Source organism: Trichophyton verrucosum (genome assembly GCF_000151505.1).
Source record: "Trichophyton verrucosum HKI 0517 chromosome Unknown contig00004_1.f1.exp, whole genome shotgun sequence".
NCBI lineage: Eukaryota > Fungi > Ascomycota > Eurotiomycetes > Onygenales > Arthrodermataceae > Trichophyton > Trichophyton verrucosum.
In genome coordinates this window covers 61,908-83,204 of record NW_003315634.1, presented here as the reverse complement: position 1 = coordinate 83,204, position 21,297 = coordinate 61,908, and the positions used below count along the sequence as shown (strand labels likewise).

At 50.1% G+C, this 21,297-nt stretch overlaps 7 protein-coding genes across 7 annotated transcripts; 3 read left to right on the top strand and 4 right to left on the bottom strand.

The window, feature by feature from the left end:
- Positions 1-242: 242 nt before the first annotated feature.
- Positions 243-1,313, top strand: TRV_00087 (uncharacterized protein; the record flags this gene model as incomplete). The annotated part of the gene is made up of 1 exon (XM_003025714.1): positions 243-1,313. The coding sequence occupies one exon, from the start codon at positions 243-245 to the stop codon at positions 1,311-1,313; it is 1,071 nt and encodes a 356-aa protein (XP_003025760.1).
- Positions 1,314-2,004: 691 nt separating this feature from the next.
- TRV_00086 (uncharacterized protein) lies at positions 2,005-4,906 on the bottom strand (the record flags this gene model as incomplete). Its single annotated transcript, XM_003025713.1, has 2 exons — positions 2,005-4,294; positions 4,356-4,906. 2 exons carry the CDS (start codon positions 4,904-4,906, stop codon positions 2,005-2,007), a joined length of 2,841 nt encoding a protein of 946 aa, XP_003025759.1.
- Positions 4,907-5,323: 417 nt separating this feature from the next.
- On the bottom strand, positions 5,324-6,365 carry TRV_00085 (chitosanase, putative; the record flags this gene model as incomplete). The annotated part of the gene is made up of 3 exons (XM_003025712.1): positions 5,324-5,692; positions 5,757-6,064; positions 6,227-6,365. The coding sequence occupies 3 exons, from the start codon at positions 6,363-6,365 to the stop codon at positions 5,324-5,326; spliced, it is 816 nt and encodes a 271-aa protein (XP_003025758.1).
- A 1,052-nt stretch (positions 6,366-7,417) lies between these two features.
- Positions 7,418-9,850, top strand: TRV_00084 (uncharacterized protein; the record flags this gene model as incomplete). The annotated part of the gene is made up of 4 exons (XM_003025711.1): positions 7,418-7,995; positions 8,192-8,274; positions 8,342-8,696; positions 8,812-9,850. The coding sequence occupies 4 exons, from the start codon at positions 7,418-7,420 to the stop codon at positions 9,848-9,850; spliced, it is 2,055 nt and encodes a 684-aa protein (XP_003025757.1).
- An 858-nt stretch (positions 9,851-10,708) lies between these two features.
- On the bottom strand, positions 10,709-11,673 carry TRV_00083 (uncharacterized protein; the record flags this gene model as incomplete). The annotated part of the gene is made up of 3 exons (XM_003025710.1): positions 10,709-11,303; positions 11,382-11,452; positions 11,557-11,673. 3 exons carry the CDS (start codon positions 11,671-11,673, stop codon positions 10,709-10,711), a joined length of 783 nt encoding a protein of 260 aa, XP_003025756.1.
- A 1,892-nt stretch (positions 11,674-13,565) lies between these two features.
- TRV_00082 (ubiquitin conjugating enzyme, putative) lies at positions 13,566-14,461 on the bottom strand (the record flags this gene model as incomplete). Its single annotated transcript, XM_003025709.1, has 3 exons — positions 13,566-14,056; positions 14,182-14,308; positions 14,396-14,461. The coding sequence occupies 3 exons, from the start codon at positions 14,459-14,461 to the stop codon at positions 13,566-13,568; spliced, it is 684 nt and encodes a 227-aa protein (XP_003025755.1).
- A 3,459-nt stretch (positions 14,462-17,920) lies between these two features.
- TRV_00081 (uncharacterized protein) lies at positions 17,921-20,104 on the top strand (the record flags this gene model as incomplete). The annotated part of the gene is made up of 5 exons (XM_003025708.1): positions 17,921-18,301; positions 18,363-18,760; positions 18,814-19,361; positions 19,431-19,851; positions 19,921-20,104. The coding sequence occupies 5 exons, from the start codon at positions 17,921-17,923 to the stop codon at positions 20,102-20,104; spliced, it is 1,932 nt and encodes a 643-aa protein (XP_003025754.1).
- Between the last annotated feature and the right edge of the window lie 1,193 nt (positions 20,105-21,297).

Below are 21,297 nucleotides of genomic sequence, written 5' to 3'. Positions count from 1 at the left end.
TTCCCGTTTTTTTTTTTTTTTTTTTATATAACGAAACAACGCGGGCTCCCTCGCGACTGAGAAGCCTCTTTTTCTCTTCGTCTTGCTCTTCCTCCTACTGCTATTATTGCTATCACTGTGCTATCACTGTGCTCTGTTGTCCTTCGCTTCTCGCTGGCAGATCGCGTTGGATCCAGCTCGCAACTACTTACTAGCCTAGCTTCACCCAAGTGCGCGCAGCACCAGCACCAGCAGACGATACAATGGCGGACGACGCAGCAGCGACACCCGCGCGAGGACGCGGTCGACCACCCAAGGCCCCCGGCTCAGCATCGACGCCCAAGGCCGCAGCTTCGACAGCTGCTGACGGGCAGCCGAGAAAGCGAGGCCGTCCGCCGAAGAATGGCGGCCCAGTGACACCCAAGCCGGTCGTGCTGGATGCGAACGGCCAGCCCAGGAAGCGAGGCCGGCCGCCAAAGAACGGCATCGCAGCACAGTCGAAGTCCAAGACCGACGCCTCAGGAGCCTCTGCGTCGGCGAAGAAGAGAGGACGGCCTCGCAAGGACGCATCTGACGGCGATGGGGCGGACGCGAGCCCACCTGCCCGGGGACGGCCAAAGAAGGACGCCGACGCGAAAAGCAATGGTGCAAAGGGGACGACGGGGACGGGGACGCCGGGGCGAGGGAGAGGACGGCCGCCTGCGAACCCGCTGCAGAAGTTCCTGGGCTCGTTTGCTCTGGAGTGTGCGGCCGTCAGCGACGAGTGGCCGGACCAGTGCGACTCGATGGACATGTCGATTTCAGCCTCTGACCTGGACCCCTGTGGCATGGTCGCGTCGTTCAACCTGGGCATCGTCGAGGGTACCATGCTGCTTGCCTTGACTCAAGACGAGCTCAACGCCTTTCACAGCAAGGTCGAGGGCGGTTCCGGTGCGTGTTATTCCATCAAACTATGCCATGACTATCCCCCAGTTCAGCTGCTAACCACGCTCAATTCAACAGACTCCGACTCGGAAGAGGACGCAGAGTGCGACGAACCACCAGCGAAGAAGGTCAAGAGCGCCGCAGACGAGGATTCTCTGCGGCTTTACTTCAAGTGGAAAGGCCGGAACACAACTGACACCGAGATACATGACGGGAGCAGGGATGTCGGCACCATAGACTTCCTTGACTCCAAAGCAATACAGTTCAAGGGCATCGGAAGCTTCCCTGCCCTCGGATCCAAGTGCGAATTCACAGGAACAAGATACGACAAGGAGCCTACCACCGTTCCTCTGCCCTGGAGCACCTTTTCAGACGAGGCTGCTCAACTGGCCAACGAGAACAGATGGTAGGTGTCCTCAACGCAGGAGAGGGGAAGAGAATATACCTACTATATGATACCCCCCTTTTTTTAACCCGACGTTGCGATGTCCCTCTGTTCGTTCTGTTCCGTGTAATATTATTATGTCCAATCTTATCTACTTATCCGCCCTCTAACCTCTCCAGCTTTGCTTCTACGGAGCATCAGCCCGTCACATCTACCGTCTTTCCTCCTTTTCTTTCTTTTACGTGAATCATACCTACCCCTCTTTATGCTTATTTTTCTCTTGTCTTTTCGTTTATCCGGGGAGTTCTCGCAGGTTGTAAACAGGATGCCAATGGCCACTCAGTCATTTCAGTTGAAACAGATATGAAAGCACCTTATTCTTTTCTCTTTCTTTTTTCCCCCCAATCTTTTTTCTACATATACCTTCCAATTTTAAGTGGCATTCTTCATCGACTTCGAGCAATAATTTGATCGTGCAAGAGTCTTGTGGTAAATGGCTGGCAAGAATGGTAGTTTATTTGTTTTCTCAGTCGTCGCAGTAACTATATTGTCGTAACATTAAATAATCTGTTCAATTATTTTGGTCAATTATTTGGTCAAATATCCCTCCTCTAACCAGAGACGCCTTTTCAAAACCTAGGATGATTTCCACTGGAGGTTCACTTGTTTACTTCGGGCCTGTAATATCACTTGTTAGAACATTATATATATATATTTTACGTAGGGAATATGAAATAGCTTACCAAGGGAGCAAGGGCGCTAACGCCGGCCATCAACGCAACAACAGTAAGCAGAAGCTGGACCTTCGAGAACCCTTTACCAAGGATATCGAATGGCTGGCTTGGCGCAAGTCGGGTTCCGAAGATATCAAATCCGTATGAGAATATCAACGTCGTACTCTCAAGTAACGTTGGGCTGGATTCGATGTGCTGGATGCCCATCACATCTCGGGAATGCGTAAGATGCCATTTGGGATCAAATTCGAGGTTTGGATTATATCTCATTAGACCTTCTTCAGCTTCTTGGGCAGTAGGATCACGGCCCACGGGGCGGCGGGGGTCGAGGAAGGGTCGTGGGATTCCAACGATGCTGCGTGACGCTGGGAGGGTGCAGAGGAGCTGCCTGATGGATATTCCCTGGCGAGTCTGGGTGACTGCCATGTTGGAAATGGCCTCGGGGATCATGTACGCTTGTGATATGACATGTGGCAGGGTAATGTTGGTGATACTGGAGTAATTGGCTGCGTCGCCGAGAACACCACGGTCATTAGGAGTAGATGATTCATATAGTTCAGATACTATAAGCTGATATCCCTTTGCAGCGGACCGTTCACTTGTGTCTGCCCAGAAAGAATAGGCAAACCAGTTCTCGGAGATAACTGAGGCGATGGGCTGAGTGGTATCAACGTCCGTGTACCTTGCTGTATGCAAGATCTGACCGGATACGCCATCAAGAAGGTAGAAGTCCACGGTAGACTCGCCAGTTGCAGTAATAAGGGCCAGATTGTGGTTCAGATACTTGTAAAGAACGGATCTGTCGCCCAGGACCTTGCCTACCGAAGCAACGGGGTCGTGAGCCGGTCGTGCAGTGGCGTGGATAATCTTCTGTCCATCAGGGACAGTGAACTCCCACATTGGAGCCTTTGATCTGCTGGTATTCCAACCTAGTATCCGCTTGTCACCACTTCGAGTGACGAGGAAGGCATCGATTCCATTGACATAGGCAGACTCAGTCGGCACGCCATGTTCCTCAACTCCAACCTTGAAATCTGCAGCGCCGTCTGGAACAAATGCGATAGATGCAACTTTCTGTGTTGGGGGTGTCCGGCTGGTAACCTCACCAGTGGTGATGTTCACCTGGAACGTGCTACCGTCGTCAACATGGACGGTTGCAAGCCCTAACTGAGTGGTGATGGCTTTCACACCCCAGTCAAGATCATTCTCCGCAGCCTTGATGTTCCACATAACTTTCCCCTGACGGCCTGAATCGAGGGCCGCAATTCGCCCAGTTCTGGTTGCTAGGATAATCTGTTGTCCCAGGCCGAATTGGATCAGGTCGCTGATATCACTTGGCATGAAGCTAGTCAAGACTCTCATAGGCATTTCCATCAGCCAGTCTGGGAGGCCTTGCTGGACGGCCTTGAGATGTCGGATCAAACGATGAGCGTAGGCCATGGGTACACTCTGATGGCCTTCTACTTCAAGCTCGCGGGCAAGAGTCACCCCATCGTTCAGATCAGTCCATACAGCAGCAATAGCCTCCGTCAGTGACTCTGGTCTAGTCCACTGTAGTTTTCCATTTAGAACCAAGGACCAATCTCCTGACTCTTCAACCTGGGCGAATCGGACAGAAACACCTGATTCAAGTGCAACAACCTCTGAAACGGCATGCTGAGAGTTCTCTGGCAATACCTCACTGGTCTCCCAGGTCCCCTGGGCCTTGTCAGATATAGATGAGTAGATAATGACCTCTGTTGGAGTGATCCGTGTAAAGTAGAGGTTTTCGTTGTTCGTACTAGTGCCGGCTGTGATGACCGAGTGCCCCTGGATCTTTGGAAGGCTGTAGGCTTTTGTGATGCTTGTGGTTTTAATGTTAATATGGTAGACATCAGCCCATGATGCCGTGTCAGTGCGGTATTCCACCAGGAAATGTGCTGGGCCGCTTGAGCTCGGAGATACGTGGATTTTAATATGACGAACCCCTTCGTGCTCTACCTTGATGGATTCAATGGTATTAGACCCCAATACGTTAACCTTGAGAACAGTATTGGCCTTGTCTGTCCAGGCAATCAAGGGTGCAGCGGCGTTTCTGCCAACAAGAAGAATCGATTCAGGCCCGGACACTTCCGTCTCTGAGTTCAGGGTATATTGGCTCCCAGTCTGCTTACCCTTGGCTAGATCCAAGGTGGTGACTTTAATTTTATATCCGGATCGAGACGCATGCTGCAATGCCACGTAGTAGCCAGTGGACTTGGATGCCACTGATACCTGGAATGTTACATCATCACTAGACGGTAGAGTCAGCCTCACATCTATGCCAGCGGGTAATATATATTGAAAAGACGTACCTCTCATCCTTGTATTCCCACAATACACTGCCATAGTCAATATCCAGCCGTCTCAACACACCCTTCTTCTCTCCTGACAGCACCAGGACGTCATGTCTATACATGATCTCCTCAGGCCGATCCGGGACCAACTCGAGGTCCTTGACCACCCCATCCGTAACCCGCTGAATCCACCGAAACCGTCCATCAATCGCATCCCACGCCGAAACACCGCTACCGAACGCACTTACCAGCGCATCATCGTTATCCGCCGCACGCAGGAACGCTTCGTTAGATGATCCTACAGCCTGCGGGAAGTACTCTGTGACATTTTGCCTCCACACCACTGATCCGTCCTTTGGGTTGACAGCTCCTAGTATGTTCTTATCTGAGTGCGTGTAGAGCAGCGATGCGACGGAGGAAGGACTCGAGCGGTGGAAGAAGGTGTTGGCTGCGCCGGGTTGGCCTAGGAGGGCATGGTGGTAGTCGATATGGTAGGCCTCGTCTGCGAGGATTGCCAGTGCCGAGGGGACAAGGGACGCCCACAGGAGGGAAGCTGCATCAAGCCGCATTGTATCACCTCCTTACCACTAGCATCTGACAGTGGTGTGGCGTGTGGTGGAAGTGTTCAATTCGGAGCTTGCTGGGTTGCTTGTCTGTTGTATTTGTTTAGCTGCCTTTGCGCTGTTGGAGGCGCTGTCTTGGCAGCTACTTAGTCAGATAGTTACTCAGATACGCAGAGACGGCAGGGAGTAGAAGATACTTAGATCAGAGCAGACGGCTAGAGAGTGATAAGAGTATATGAGAGTAGAGTAGACAAGATGAGAGAGATTGGAGGCATTGACACTTTTTATCATTCATGCTGAATATCTACCCTACTCCGGTGTAACCAAACCCACCCGTGATACTCTTAATACTCAGGCCTATATACACAGAAACTCCATTCGTCCACATCCGTATCAACATCATCATCAACATCAACATCAATGTCAACATCCCGTGATAACGACGATAGTGACCAGCACGACGGTGATAGTAATCAGTCCACCATGCGGGCTGCTGGGCGTTGGCATCGCCACGCCCGTGGACTCGGAGGCCTTGGGGCCAATCTTAGCAACCAAGCCATCCCCAATATGAGCGAGGGATTCCTCGAATGTATTGAAGTTGTCCGCCTTCCAGTCAGCGCCATTAGCACCCGGCTTGGCCCCTTCGCCCTTGAAGGCAACGAAAAGGACATCGTGGTCCTCATGGCCGTTGTTGCCGGTTAGGTTGTTTTCAGGGAAACAGGCCCGGGCGAGAGAGATGGACACTTCGCCGGTATCTGTGTTGCCATTGGTGTCTCCCCAAATGCCGTAGAACTATTCAGATGTTAGAACATGTGTTTAGCTGTGTCTGGGTAAAGAAGAGCTAGCGGGTACATACCAGTCTGTTGTTGCAGACGACTGCTATAACGCTGAGGGGTTCAATGCCTGAATCTGAAGGGAGGTAAGAGGGTCTCTTGCCCTCGTTGCCAAAGACGACATAACCATGCAAGTTGGCGTCGAGGTCATCGAGACCGTACCCTTGCACCTCGTCCTTGAACGACGTCTGCCCCTGACCGGTCAGATCGTTGGCACACCCTCCCTTTGACCTGTTGGCGCCATCACAGTCGACGTCTATGTCTCCGAGACGGCCCTTGGGACCCTTTAGGTAGACCACACCTTCATAGTCACCACAGTACAGGAACCCACCTGGCACAGTTAGTGAGGTCCAATATATACTTCACTATAACCAACCCTCAAGAGGGGGAAAATAATGACTTACTTTGTCCATGACCGTCCTTGAAACGGTCGCTGCTCAGGGGCTTCTCACATCGATTGTTCTAACGGCAGTTAGCATGTGGCATTACTAACTAAATTTCCGGGAGGGGATCAGCGGCACCTTTGCATGATCGTAGAGGGCCATGAGATTGCTGGGAATGGGCCTGCCAGCAGCAGAAGCAAGGCTTGCGAGGCCACACAGGGCGACGCAGAGGGCGGTCTTGAGCGCCATCTCGCTGTCACTACCACTATTCACACTTCACTGTCCGACCAGAGCTGAAGAAAATGGGCGAAAGCAAAGTCTTTAAATATGCGACAGGCTTAGCGTTGCAGGCTAACAAAGTGGTTTAACTAAGTTCGCAAGGTTCAGGGGCGGACGTTCCAGATAGATAGCCAGGACCGAAAGAGGCGCATCAGGGACACGCCAGTCTAGTCGTACCAGACATTGCTCCGTGCAATGAGAGAGAGCGAAAGAGGGAGAGAGGGTCCTCTAGTAGAGTTGCAGGATGGAAGCGTTTAGTTTAGAGATATGTATGTCTGGGGTGCTAAATCTGGGGTACAGCAGAGACTCTTCTGTGGGATTATTGAACAAGCTCGCCAGGCCAGCCCATCAGCCCCTTAAGCCCGGAAGAAGTCCAGAAAGAAAGCCCCTTAAGCTCAGTTAGAGCTGCCCAAGCCTCCAGCCTCAAGCATAAGCTTCCCTTAGTCCCGGTCCTGCGCCACACAAGGACGAATCTTCTCGCCTAAGTAGATCGATCGCATGTGGGATTGCCATTTAATTAACCAGTCGGATGTCCGGTTCAACAGATCGTTTTGCTGGCTCTTCTGGTCCATCTTGCAATCCGTATGTTTCACTTCTTTATCGGCAGTCCAAAGCTGAAGAGATCCCGACATGGTCCCCTCCTTGTCGTCATCCCATAGCTGATATTGACATATATAGTACGGAGTACCTGTCAGGGGCCAGAGTACTTGGCATGTAGTGGTCTAGACAAGCGACGAGAGCAGACAGGAGACAGCACCGGCTTCATATATATGGACGATAACCGTTTATGCAGAGTACGGAGTCGGTTGCTGGCCTTGACTCAGACGAACAGGCTGTCCCTTTAATCTTCACCTAGCGAGAGCTGGAATCAGGATCAGGCCAGGATCAGGACCAAGGCTTCGAGTTAGTGCAAACGGCCATCTTTACTACTGGTTAGTTAACTCTGTAGTCAGTTATGTGACTGATCCAGGGCTGCTGGGAGGCCTGAGAGAGGTCGTGATATAGGGGGGGGGACGCCAGCGATGCCTCCTCCCGCGCAGAGCTCATGGCAACGGCCAGCCGCAGGTCAACCGAGACCGCCTGCTGACCCTCTCGCCTATGCCTCGTCGCCTTCACCGTCGCCTCCGCCGCCCTTCGCCTTCCTGTCGTCCTCTCTTTGGCTGGTTTGTCTCGAGTTTATCTTCATCAACACACAAAAATACAAATATTTAATAGAAAGGAAAAAAAACCGTCAGGCGACACTCTGCTTATCTAATCATGTGTTATTCCCTTTTCTTCTTCCCTCCAAGCGCAGTTTGACCGCAACAACCGAACAGCCTCAGCAAGTTGCAGTCTTATGCGAGCTAGCTATATATATTAAATCTACACACGCGCATTTAACGACCGCGACGGCTCTTCTCGACGCTGCAGTGTTTCTTTCTTCGTACTCCGTACCCCCGGGCTCTTCTCTGACTTCCTCGCCGTCACCGTCGACGCTGTCCCGTCCGCCTCCGCATCCCCTTCTCCGCAATCGCCCCAGTCTGCTCGCTGCCCAGATTCAAGCAGAACGACATGTCTTGGGGTTGAAACCCGCACTCCCTAGACTGAAACATATTTTATTGTATTTATTTTAAAGAGAAGAGAGGGGGGTCTGAGATACCGTGTTCTCTTCGACCCCGTCGACAGACGCACGCGCACACAGCTATGGACGATGACGGTGGTGCAGTCGGTGGTCGAAGTCGCAGGTATTTTACGCCTCCCGGTGATATCACTGTTTAGTAGATGTCCAGACGCTAATTCCATGACCCGGTGAATAGGCGACAGTGGCCTAACAAGAAAGATGGCGGTGTCGTTGGACAGGCCGGATGGACCAGCAGCGTCATCAATCTGGTCAACACAAGTGAGTGTCGTCATCTCTGCATAAAAGTGGTAAAATGGGCGAGAACTACAGGCTAATACCTCTTCAGTCGTCGGTGCTGGAGCCCTGGCGATGCCGCACGCCATATCTCGCATGGGAATGTTTCTAGGAGTAACGGTTGTTCTTTGGGCCGGCCTCACTTCGGCCTTCGGGTTATATCTGCAGACACGGTGCGCTCGGTACCTGGAGCGAGGCACATCTTCCTTTTTCGCCCTCTCCCAGATCACCTATCCGAATGCAGCGGTCATATTCGATGCGGCAATTGCGATTAAGTGTTTTGGCGTCGGTGTCAGCTATCTCATCATTATTGGCGATCTGATGCCCGGCGTTATCGAAGGGTTCGTTGGCGGCACTTCTGGAGTTGATTTCTTATACGACCGGCATTTTTGGGTTACTGCGTTCATGTAAGGGCTTCTCGTCCGTGCTTTGATCGAATAATTTACTAACTACAGTTCTTCTCAGGTTGATTGTCATTCCTCTGTCTTTTCTGCGAAGACTAGACTCGTTGAAATATACTAGTATTGTCGCCTTGATCTCGATCGGATATCTTGTCATTCTGGTTGTCGCCCACTTCATCAAGGGAGACACCATGGCTGACCGTGGCCCTATTCATTTTATTGAATGGCAGGGCCTCATTTCTGCCTTGAGCGTTTTTCCAGTCATTGTATTTGCATATACTTGCCACCAAAACGTACGTGGAAAAAAAAAACCTGGTTCTGCTGTGCAAATTCTCATACTAATGCTCGTATTTTTCATGCAGATGTTCTCGATTCTTAATGAGATCGCCAACGATAGTCATTACAGAACGACTAGCGTGATCGTGACGTCGATCGGCAGCGCTGCAGCAACCTACGTTCTCGTCGGTGTAACCGGGTATCTCTCCTTTGGTGATACCATTGGCGGCAACATTGTTGGAATGTATGCACCATCATTAACGTCGACGATTGCCCGCGCGGCCATCGTTATCCTCGTTATCTTCTCCTATCCTCTGCAGATTCACCCATGCAGAGCATCCCTGGACGCAGTCTTGAAATGGCGTCCAAACAGCAACAAGTCCCCTGCAAACACCCATTCGCCAAATCGAAACCCTCTAATCCCACGAACAAGCCCACCAAGCGAGGGCATGAGCGACATGCGCTTTGCAATCATAACTACTGTCATTATCGTGCTCAGTTATATTGTTGCCATGACCGTTTCATCCCTCGAGGCGGTGCTGGCATATGTCGGCGCAACTGGAAGCACAAGCATCAGCTTCATCCTCCCGGGACTATTCTACTACAAGATTTCTTCTCCCGAGTCAGCCGCCCACCAACGTCTGATGAAAGAAGACGACGAGCTGGAGGCAGAGGAACACTCCAATGAAATCGATCCTTCGGCCGATGCATCCCAAGGCCTTCTGGGTCAGTCCTATGCCCGCTTTATGTCCCGCTCTACTAGCCAATGGCGCCGAGGCCTTCTCCGCAAACTTAGTTTGGGCCTCGTAGTATACGGTGTCGTGGTCATGGTCGTCTGTCTGGTCACAAACACCTTCTTTTTAGCCTCAGACATCAAGGGATGAATCATCCAGGCTCTCTTTTTCACCCCACACCTACACACTTGCATACCTGTCTACCGACCAACAGCTAATTCAATACAACCTACTTTATCCTTCCGTTAGCCTCCGCACCCGCAGGGGGACATATGATCTTATAATAGCCTTGGGGTTATCGCAGTTCCGATCCTTTGGTCACCTGCTACATCCTATTACCTCAGCCTAACCGCTTGATAGGCTAGACCGCCTCTTTCCTTTGATCACACTGTATCAACAACCACTACGCTACCTTACACTTTTTTTTTGTTTTCATAGAGCTCAACAATAATATTGGATAGAGCATATAGTTGCCACTTTTTTACTTGATGGCGCTATTCATTAACCTTCTTTTAGGAGTTTTATCTCGGGGGTGTTCTTCTAGGTGACTTCAACTTTTGTTTTTAAGCCTGTGGCATTGTCCAGCCAGTTCATTTCTTTCCTGGTAAGTGAAGGCGGGTTGGATATAGGATGGAGGGGAGACACATACAGCTGATTTATCGGTGTATCTTGCATGAAAATCCAGATATCAATAGTAACAATACAAATACTGTCCAGAGCAATTTTTACGTTACATTTGATAGGTATAAAATCCGTGAGGATAGAGAGAGGAGGCGTTTTGGATTATCCACGACCCGGTAATATTACCACCCTAAAGGGGTAGGCAGAATAAAGATATTAGAAATAAAAGAAATGAAAGGAAATAAACCAGTCGCTAGCAAATACCAGGAGCAATGAAAAAATGTTCGAATGAGAGAAAAAGGCGAGCCAAGCACAGATATCAACTTCCCGCCGTCTGTTGCCATTTGTAAGTTTGGATCAAATGGCAATGCCAAGACGTATAACAACCTAGTTATTGCTCTGGTTGTTCAGGATTCGGAGGATGGAGAGGAAAAGATTGATGATGTCAAGGTAGAGCGAGATAGCGGCGGCAATCTCCTCCTCGACATGATAGTGTCGCATCACAAGTTGCGTGTCAACAAGGATGTACCCGCTGAATATCAACGCGCCAACAGCCCCGTATATCAGGTCCATGGTCTTGCCAACTGGGAAGAAAGCCGCCACAAAGCCGAAGATCACCAAGAACCAGAGTCCACCGAATAGGTATGGCATCCATCCGGTGAAATCATACTTGGTCTGGCAGGCGAACAGGGTGAGGCCGATAAACAGTCCCATGGTGATGACGAGTGCCTGCATGACTATCCTGGAGTCGTAGAATGAAGTAATGACACTGATGGCGTATCCTTCAAGAAGGGTAAACCCGCTGAGGAAGAGGAGATTGGTAGGGTAGCTCTTGCGCTTCCAGTATGTGAGGAGCATGAAGACTATGGCTCCGATGAGGGATCCGATCATAAGCCATGAGTGCGACTGGACCCAGGACTTGTATTTAGCGTTGAAAAAGGAGACGGAGCTCAGGGCGGTGGTGAGAATAAGCTGAACGGTGCTAGATGGGAAGAAAGGAACAGTTAGCTTGACCCCCTTTTGAACGTCGTAGTGAAGATGGCTGTTACGCTTGACTTACAGGATAGAGTATACTTTGCGAATGAACTGCATCCGGATAGGCATGGCTGCCTCCGCCACAGAGCCTCCATACTATTAACATCCAGTCCCGGTTAGCTACATTTTATACCGAACCAGGCCTGCCTCAAAAGGGGAACAGGCAGCCATATTTTCGTCACAAGCGGCTCAAGACTTACCTTGAAGTCATCTGGAACGTTATCGTCTTCAGTTCTTTGCGTTCCATAGATTCCAGCGGAGGGACCAGCCGCATCCTGATAAGATGGAGGGGCATGGGGATAGGTTTGGGTATCCATGGAATCCCGCTGGGGGGCCTGCGAGTACCGGGCGTTTGACGCCATATTTGCGCAGTTACAGAGCTTGGACAGGGGGAGGAAACTCGTAGCGGTGGGCTCTCGAGTCGACGACCAGGGAATATCCCACGGCAAACGAGGGCGTGCGAGTGTGCTGGGACGATGGGACGACGGGGACTGAGAAGGCTCCGGGGACAGCGGCGGCGGCGGAGGAGTCGCTATATATCCAGCCCAGCAGGAGGCGAAGGCCGCCACCAAGCACAGGCTGGGCCCTGACAGAGTCACATGACGGCAGCCGGCCCGGGCGACTGGCATATTCCGAAAGTTACGCTAGGATACAGAAATACCACTGTCTATTGGATGGATGCGTTGATTACAGTACGTGCGGTAACACGAGTACGAATACGTGAGACTTACCAGATCAGGAAAAACAGCCTCGGCAAGTTGCCATGGCTTGCAGTGTTAGTCAGCAGCTGTCAATTCCCTCCTGTGCAAGAACGGGCGAGCTGCTTCCTGCGATCCGGCGGCCTCGCGGGTCTTTGGTGCCCTGGGGTGCGAGCGCTGTGTCACCGATATCCATGAACGCTCCATAGCCAATGCATGTCGGCCGGGATATTCCACAGTCAGGCAGATGTGGATAATTGGACTGTCCACCATGAGACATCTATGTCTCATTTCTGATATTGTGCAGGATCAGTAAGGACTTATGTTTTAACACTAGGAACCATAAATCAGTCAACTTCCAATTAGTCTGGTATCTATTATTTGCTAGAATCCTCAACCAGGCTATCGCTCTCATCGTTCAATGTCAGAACCAGCGCGCATTTTGAGTTGTGCCTCGAAAAGCTTAAAATATTTAAGCACTCAAAAGTGGGGCCCTAGTACCTCGATCGCCACATTTTTATATTCCCTCCGTACCAGCGGCATCTTTTTCTTGACAACCTTGGTGCACTTCGGGTTAAAGAATAAGAGTCCCTGCATAATTACGAAGTCGTACATATTACTCTGGTACACTCGAGGCATGCAGCTTTTGTTTCAGTGCCTCTGGTTAGCAAGTACCCACCACACTTTGTCTACCACTCTTGCAGAACTACATGTCCAAGTTATTCGAGCATAGCAGTATAGAGTGGAATAATTTTGGTAGTTGTTTAGGTTAAATTCGATGAAATTAAGTTTAAATATCTAATAGTAGCGCTCGATTTCCATTTTTCCTAGCGCTGCGGAAATGTCAGATAACAACAGCCCGCACCTTTCTATGGTTACTGGCACCTCCTTATAGTAGTAGGAAATGAGGCCGAATGTGGACTCAGGACAATGAAGATCAACTTTACTACGTCCCAGACATGCACGCATCTATATCTTCTAGTTTATCATGATCTCATAGACATCTTTTTTCTTCCAACAATCAATGTATTATTATTATTATTATTATTATTATTCGAGATCCAATCCAGGGTAATGATAGATATATGCTGCTGACCCTGTCTAAAATGGTATAAATACGGCTAAAAATACTCTGCTCAAGAATACGAATTTAAAATTGCCAGAGCATATGAGAGCAGCCATAATGGAAATAGAGCACGTCAACGGGATAGGTAAACGAGTAAATTGATTGGAAAATGCTAATTTGCAGTAAACAGGGGAGAAGTAGAATAAAGAAGAGTCTAGCCCACTTCTAGTGATCTCAGAATGAAACGCCAGTCACAAACTCCTCGTGCTAAATGTGTTAAGACAGCCATATGTTGCGCCCATGGTCCTCTAACCGATGCACCGGGCAACTAGAAAGTAGAAAGGAGGGGAATGAAAAAGGAAAAAAAAAAAAAAAAGTGAAATGAAAGAGGGAATATGAAGGGAATATGGCAGGAGTGAATGGTCCTACTTCTGATGGCACCCCATCACATTGGGGAGCCGGTCTCAGGCTCACTCCCGGTGTCCTGGTCGTCGTCAAGTTCGCAGTCCGAGTCGCTACCACCGAACATTTCCTCGAAGGAATCCTCGTCTCCGCTATCAACCCAGAAGTCCTCATCTCGTTCGACGGGTTTTGTAGGAGGTGCAATGCTAGCCTCGTGAGAGGTAGGCATCTCGTAGCCGTCTGGGATGTCCTTGAGTGATCGCTCGACTTCAGCCTTGACGCGCTTCTTGTAAGCTGCTGGGTTGCTGCGGAGTTGCACGCCGGCCTCGACGTTGGCAGGCGAGCTGACTTCTGCGTCGTCAAGGAGGGAGATAATCGAGATCAGGACAGACTCAACTCGCTGGGCTGGTGACCAGCGTTCAGAGGCGAGTTCCCCTGACATTTCGTCCTCGCCGGGCTTGTGTAGGATGGAGATGCAGACGTAGCCGTTGTCGTAGATGTTAGGATGCCAGAGAGATGGAGTGAATCTGAATTCTGTAAGTAGGCAAAAGTCAGATGTCAGCCCTGTTCCAGTTCACTTTATAACTATTGCCGGCTCCCCTTTTGCTCGCGTGATATGTCTGGAAGGGGGGTTTCAGGCAGCAAGGTGAGATCCTTACGTGGAGGTGAATAAGGGTAGTTTCTAGGGAAAGTGATTTTTCCTTTAAAGTAGCCGCCGTGGTAAAGTGAGTCCGGGTTCAGGACGATCAGAGCAATGTCCCAGTTGAATATGTCATCGTTGCTCAACTGCGCGACACATTTTATCAGCAACCGCCTCTATATTTCTTCACCAGCAGAACCCCGACAAAAAGAACAGGAGAGAAAACAACTGACCTCGATGTTTAGCCACTTCTCCTTCACCAGAGACTTGTATTCGTTCATCAAGATGCGTTCGGCCATGGCTGATATCGCGAGCGACAGATGGGGCACTTCTTGGAAAGGCTTTTTTGCGGAGAAAACCGTGGAGGCAGTTAAGGCAGGCTAGGGAAGGCCAGGAGGTTTTGAGGCTGAATAAAAGAGAAGCCGTTGGAAGAGGTGAGAAGGCGATGAGAAGTGAAGGAGTCTATCTTCTCCGTCTCCTTTTCTTCTGGTCCGAAAGACTTTTGCTGTGTGAGGGTTTTACTTGCCCCCTTCCAAGGCCCTTTTTCATTAAAAATAGCTAATGACGGGGGCAGAAAAAGGTACATCGTGATATCGTTGGGCGCTTCGAAGGGCCGAACGACCCACATGACCGCCAAACCTTTCAACTAACCACGGCTGTGATGGCCGTCCTATCGCCGAACACAAGGACAGATGACGTTTGGCCGCAGACGACGAAGACACGTCGGGCAGGAGTGGCGATGTCATTACTGTTCTTCAGCACGCCATTATTACACCTTGCTTGAGGGCGAGCTATCTGGTGATGATGACCTCGCCATGGCAGCGGGTGGTTAGGGACGACGCTGGGTGGCGACGACTTATACCCCCCCAGGAACGAACGGGCTTAACCATTGTCTTCCATCTGATAAACAGGATAGACGGAGCCGGATAACAGACCAGACAGTTGTATACTCCCAAGGCTCGCCAAATACATTGAAGGACGTTTGTACCAGCCGCCGCCGCCACCACACATGTATCAGTCAGGTACCTATCAGCCAGGTACCGGAGGCTCGATCGACCTATGAGGTTTGATTCTGGCGAAAGTGAAACATGAACCACATCCGTGTGTATCTGAAAGGCAAACGATTCTACCTCTTGATATCAGGTTATCGTGGACAGGCCGACGCATCTCTATGAGGCTGGCTTGACAGCAGCGTCAAAAGCACCGTTCTAGGCCTTAGAAAAGAGTCCGATCCTGTGAATAGGAGCAAGAATAATAGTCACCGCATCCTGGTGTCATACATTCTCGAAGATAGAGAACGGCGACGGGGATGGGGGACTGTCTTGACCATGTGCTGTCTATGATGGTATTTGTCCCCCGGAAAAATATCGCCAAGGGACAGGGACAAACGACATTCGCCGCAGGATCCGGGGAGAGGTATATACCAGATGTCGCTTCAAAGAGGACTACGCCCTGCCATTATGCACCGTGGAGCCCAAAAAATATATCTCCTCCGCTACTATCAACAGATAAGAAGCGCAGAGGATGTAGCTCTTTGTACAGGGACAAGGACTGCAGGGACAGGCATACATCGATCACTTGCAGAGCTCCAGTAATGTCTAGAATTGACCCTTACCTGCAGGTGTTTACCATGCCCGGACTTACTTACGTTCTGGAAGCACCGGGAACAGTGGTATGGGACGCACTCTCCGCATCCGCCAAGGCCTCTCCTCGACGGATGAACACTGACTCTTTTCCCCGGCCGCCTCCCAAGATTAATTATATACCAAGATTCAAGATATAAACATCACCTATGCAAAAAGCCTGAGTCAGGCGCCAATAATATGTGTGAAGGAGTGTAAGTGAGCAGCCACAAGGCTTCGCGCTCCTAAGGAAATGCTATGAATGGCCACGTCCCTGAAATGTCGAAGAAGAAATCTTAGGCCGAGAAACCTAGCCAGGGTCGCATTTTAGACTACACAGAAACGAGGGGGATGTGCACAACAACGTGTGATCCCCATGGGATAATGCCTGCAACTCCCCATGCCATGCTGGCAACCAACATCGGTTAAAAATCTAAAAGCCCATCAGTTGATGACTTCTGACCAAGAAAAAGAACGCTTGGTATGGAACTATAGTCTGGGTAATAATAACTATATTGTCTCTTCCGCAGAAGAAGCTCGGCTCCATGGTCCAGGGGCCCATATAACGTCTCGTAGATAGCGACTACTCGCTTCAGCTCGAGATGGCTACAAGCGGGAAGCTGTTCTTATCACGCCATTAACCCCATATGCAACCCTTGTCCGAAGATGCGGAGAAAAAAAAAAAAAAGCACGTATTAACGAGCTAGCATACTCCATATCAGAGGAGATTTTAAAATTTTATATATAGAAGTCAGCGACCGTTCGACCGGAGACTCCCTTGCCCTGGCATGCCACTCTCCCGAGCCAGAATGAGTCTAAATCAATTTTCCGGGTAGCTCGCGGGAAATCCGACCAATATTTTCTCCTTGGACTGCCTGAGAGGTGGTATCGGCCTCCTTTCCTGTTTGGTAGCTTGCTAACTAACTCATCCGTCGCCACTACTGTGCAGCAGTAACTAGTTAGTTGAGATTTCAGTCCAAAGATCAGAGCAGGGTTCATGCCCTCGGCCACCTGCCTTGCAGCGACTAGAGTTGCTTGTTAGCCCAGTCTGGAAGAGACCGAGATGACGGTTCAAAAAGCCACTAAATTAGTTAACATTTTCACTGTCCTGATGTCTTTTAAGACGCCGGCGCTCGCGCATTCATCTGCATATCAGTGTGAGGAGATTCTGGGGTGCGTCAAATCGAGATTCAAGCACACGACATCTCGCACAGCACTTCAACGGAGGGCGGGATGAAGCGAGCTGGTGTGAGAATGAGAACTTACAAGATAAGAGAAGTGAATAGGCCTTCTTCGTTCTAGAAGTGCCATGGAAATGTCTCCGTGTCGGAGCTCGTATTGAAGGCCATCGAAGCCAGGGTTTTTCCCTGTTGGTTGGTTGACATCCCCCTGGCCATATTCACAAAATCTGGACGACAGGGATCACCAAACCATCATTTGAATGTTGTTCATGTCTCGTTCTCGGACTGTGAGAACAGGACTGTTCAAATATCCTTCAAACAAGGCTTTTACCCCATAAACACTTAGCATTCATGCATCTTGGCTCTTCGAATCACTACCATGGCTCTTGAGATCCCGTCCGGGACCCCTGTCTGGGTAAACCATCACCGCCTAGCACATAGGAAACCAGAGGGAAGGACTAAACATTCAAAGGACAGAATTCAGCTCAATAGAGACTGAGATACTCAATCTGGATAATCTATGCCGTGGCTCATGTGATTATTACATGTTGACGGCCATTCTGCAGAATGTCATGCTTGATTGCAAAACCGGCAATCAAAGACATGTTTATACACAACCATGGGGCATCCTGATTCCTTGAGCACCGTATGGTGAGCAGGGGAAAAATCTCGCTTCTTCGCCCCACGCTCAGTGCTGGGCATTGGGAAAGGGTCATTGAACTGCAAAGACATGGACGGTTATACTTCGCTCCCCTGTATACCGTCTACGGCCACTTGCTTCTCAGCTGAGCAGTGGCTGTTGGAGCCTTCCCTCCGGATGGACAGGGGGGAGTATCTCTATATAAACCGCCATGGATAACCTCAAGAAAAGGTCAGAGAACCAGCAGCCTTCCCTCAATCCTCCCAATCCCACCCCTTGATTACAAGTCCGGCAGAATACCCCCCATCAGACACCATGCATGGACTTTTGCTTGCGGGGCTGTTGGCTCTCCCCTTGAATGTGTTTGCCCACCCTACTGAATCACACAGCTCTGGTGTAAGCCGAAGGGCCATTGATATCACTTCATATCGCCTTCCCCAAATATCCAAATATACCAAGAGCGACGCCGTTCCTAAGCAGGATGGCGAGAGCTTCACTACCTCGAGCACTGGGGATGACAATGTCAGCTCTGGTGACTACGTCACTACAGCCACCAACTGGTTGAAGAAGACCCTTCCAAAGGCAACTTATCGTCTTGTCAACGATCACTATATCGGTGATAGCGGAATTGGCCATGTCCACTTCCGTCAGACTGCTCACGGAATTGATATTGACAACACCGATTTCAACGTTAACGTAAGTGAAATATATCACTGCCCATTATATTCAGGAATAAAATGCTAATAAATATGTATAGATTGGTCGTGACGGAAAGGTCTTTTCTTTCGGAAACTCCTTTTATGATGGAGAGATCCCCAAGGCCAACCCAATGGTCAAGCGTGACTTCTCAGACCCCGTCAATGCTTTGCACGGAGCAATTCAAACTTTGAATCTTCCTGTCACTGCGAAGCCTGAGAATGTCAAGGCGAAGCCTGTTGAGGGCAAGGAGAACTTCAAGTTTGAAGGTACCTCGGGAGCCCTTTCCGATCCCAAGGCCCAACTTGTCTACCTGCAGAAGGACGGTGGCCTAGTTCTCAGCTGGAAGGTTGAGACTGATGTTGGTGACAATTGGCTGCTCACATATGTTGATGCAAACAAGAACGACCAAGTCCACTCTGTCGTTGACTACGTTTCAGCTGCCGAATACCAAGTATAGTATGTCTCTGAGTCTGCTTCATTAAAGGAATAAGAAGCTAACTAGGTCATAGTCCCTGGGGTATCAATGACCCTACTGAGGGAAACCGAACCACCATTCACCTTCCCTGGCTCAAGACCCTGTCTACCGACTGGCACATTGATGGCAAAGGCTGGTACCCAACTACTCGGGGCAATAATGCCATTGCTCAGGAGAACCCTACTGGCCATCCTGAATACGAAAACAACTACCGCCCAAAGAGTCCTCTGTTTATCTTCAAGTATCCATACAGTCCGGCAATGACCCCTCCATCATCGTATAGAGATGCATCCATCACCCAGCTATTCTATACCACTAATGTTTACCATGATGTGCTTTACATCCTTGGCTTCAACGAGAAAGCAGGAAACTTTCAGATTAACAACTGGAACAAGGGTGGTGTGGGAGGAGACTTTGCTATCCTCAACTCCCAGGATGGGTCTGGCGTAAACAACGCCAACTTTGCTACCCCTCCTGATGGTCAGCCAGGACGTATGAGAATGTACACCTGGAACGCTTCTACTCCAGAGCGTGACGGCTGCTTCGAGGCTGGCATTGTCATCCATGAGTACACTCATGGAGGTGAGCTCAACTAACCTATTAAGTATGGTATTAAGGGTGCTCACTTTACTAACATGGATTTTTTACTAGTCTCCAACCGACTGACCGGAGGTCCAGAGAATTCTCGCTGCTTGGCCGCTCTTGAATCTGGTGGCATGGGCGAGGGATGGAGTGACTTCTTTGCTACCGCTATCCGCCTAAAGGCTGGAGATACCCGTGCTACTGACTACACCATGGGCGAGTGGGCATCCAACCGACCAAACGGTATCCGCAAATACCGCTACTCCACCAGCCTCACCACTAACCCACACATGTACGTTGATGCCGATGGCTTGACCTCCGTCCATGCTATTGGTACCATTTGGGCTTCTATGCTCTACGAACTTCTTTGGAACTTGATCGATAAGCACGGCAAGGGAGACGTCACCAAGATCAGGCCAGTCCTGAAGAATGGTGTCCCGACTGACGGCCGCCACCTCGCTATGAAGATCGTTCTCGACGGCATGGCCCTGTTAGTATTCCCCTGCTTAAATATATCCGCCATCACTAATAATGCATGCTAACATCCAACTCTCCACAGTCAACCATGTCTCCCCAACTTTGTCCAAGCCCGTGACGCCATCCTCGACGCTGACAAGAACCTCACCCAGGGATCCAACAAATGTGAGATCTGGAAGGCATTCGCTAAGCGCGGTCTCGGTGTCGGCGCTGCCTTTAACCAGACCAAGAGAACCGGAAGCAACGAGCTTCCTGCTGGCTGCTGAGGGAACGCGCTCTGTATATAGATTATGATTAAAAGAAAGTTTGAAAATCCGATCTGATAAGAGATTAACTTTATGCTTATATAATAACCGAGACCCGCCACTCGGTATAACTTTAGTCCTTATTAGTCATCACGCATATAAAAAAAAGCAAACAAGAAAAGAAGAAGAAACAAGCAGAAAGAAAGCCGAAAGGGAACGAAAACAAAAGGATCGATCAAGCGGTGAAGCTCAGATGAAGATGCAGCTTACGGAGTACTCCATACTCCATGATGCGGGCTTGATAAGGGCGCAGATGTTTGCATGGAAGAAGCCTGAGCCCTCCCCGGCTCATGGATGGTGATAGTAAGATTGATGTTTTTATATACGAAAGTACCGCCCTAGATGAGTCAACGGAGAGAAGCTATACGAAGTGCATCCTTACCTGAAGCATCTCCCCGAGCCCCAAACAACAAGATTTGGCTTTGGGAGCTTTCCTTTCCTCCCAGGAAATTAAAGAGAGATCCATCTCCGCTTCAAAGTGGTGATAGCTGCGGTCAGACCAAGCAGCGGAGGCCGTAAAAGGGGAATATTCGACAAGCAGCAATAACCAAGAACACAGTCGAGTCCACTTCTGCACCCCACCGCCTGCAAAGTGCCGGGATACGGTCAACAGAGTCAGCAGAAAGGGCATCACGAGAACTGCCCCCCCTGTTCTCTCATCCTTGACGTGCAGCTAGGAGGAGCAGTCTAAACGGCCAGTCGTAGAGTGTGCTTGTCGCGGATAACTAGCCATCTGGAGAAGCGTAAAGTATAGAGGTCGAGTAGGCTCGGTAGGAATGCAATGCGAGGGCGAGGGTGGAGAAGGCTTGTCGCCCTTTGGTGGTGTTGGAAGCAACCACAGGGAGTGGTTTTTGGCTGTTTGGACGCCTCTTCTGGTGCTGGTCGGAGCCGTGCGACTACGAAAAACAAGTCTTTCCGTGACTCAGTCAAGCAAAGCCCTGGCACGCTTGTTCGTATTAGTAGTTAGTTCGCCGTTGTTATATTAGAAACAGCTTCTCGCTGTTCGAGTCCGCGGTTGCTGCCTGGCCTCGCCTCCCGCCATTCCCAACCACGCCGCGAAATTTCACAACCGACCAAACGACGACAAACGACAGAAAACGGATAGACTGACAGAACATAGCTAGTCCCAAGAGCAGACAAGCTGCTGGCAGACG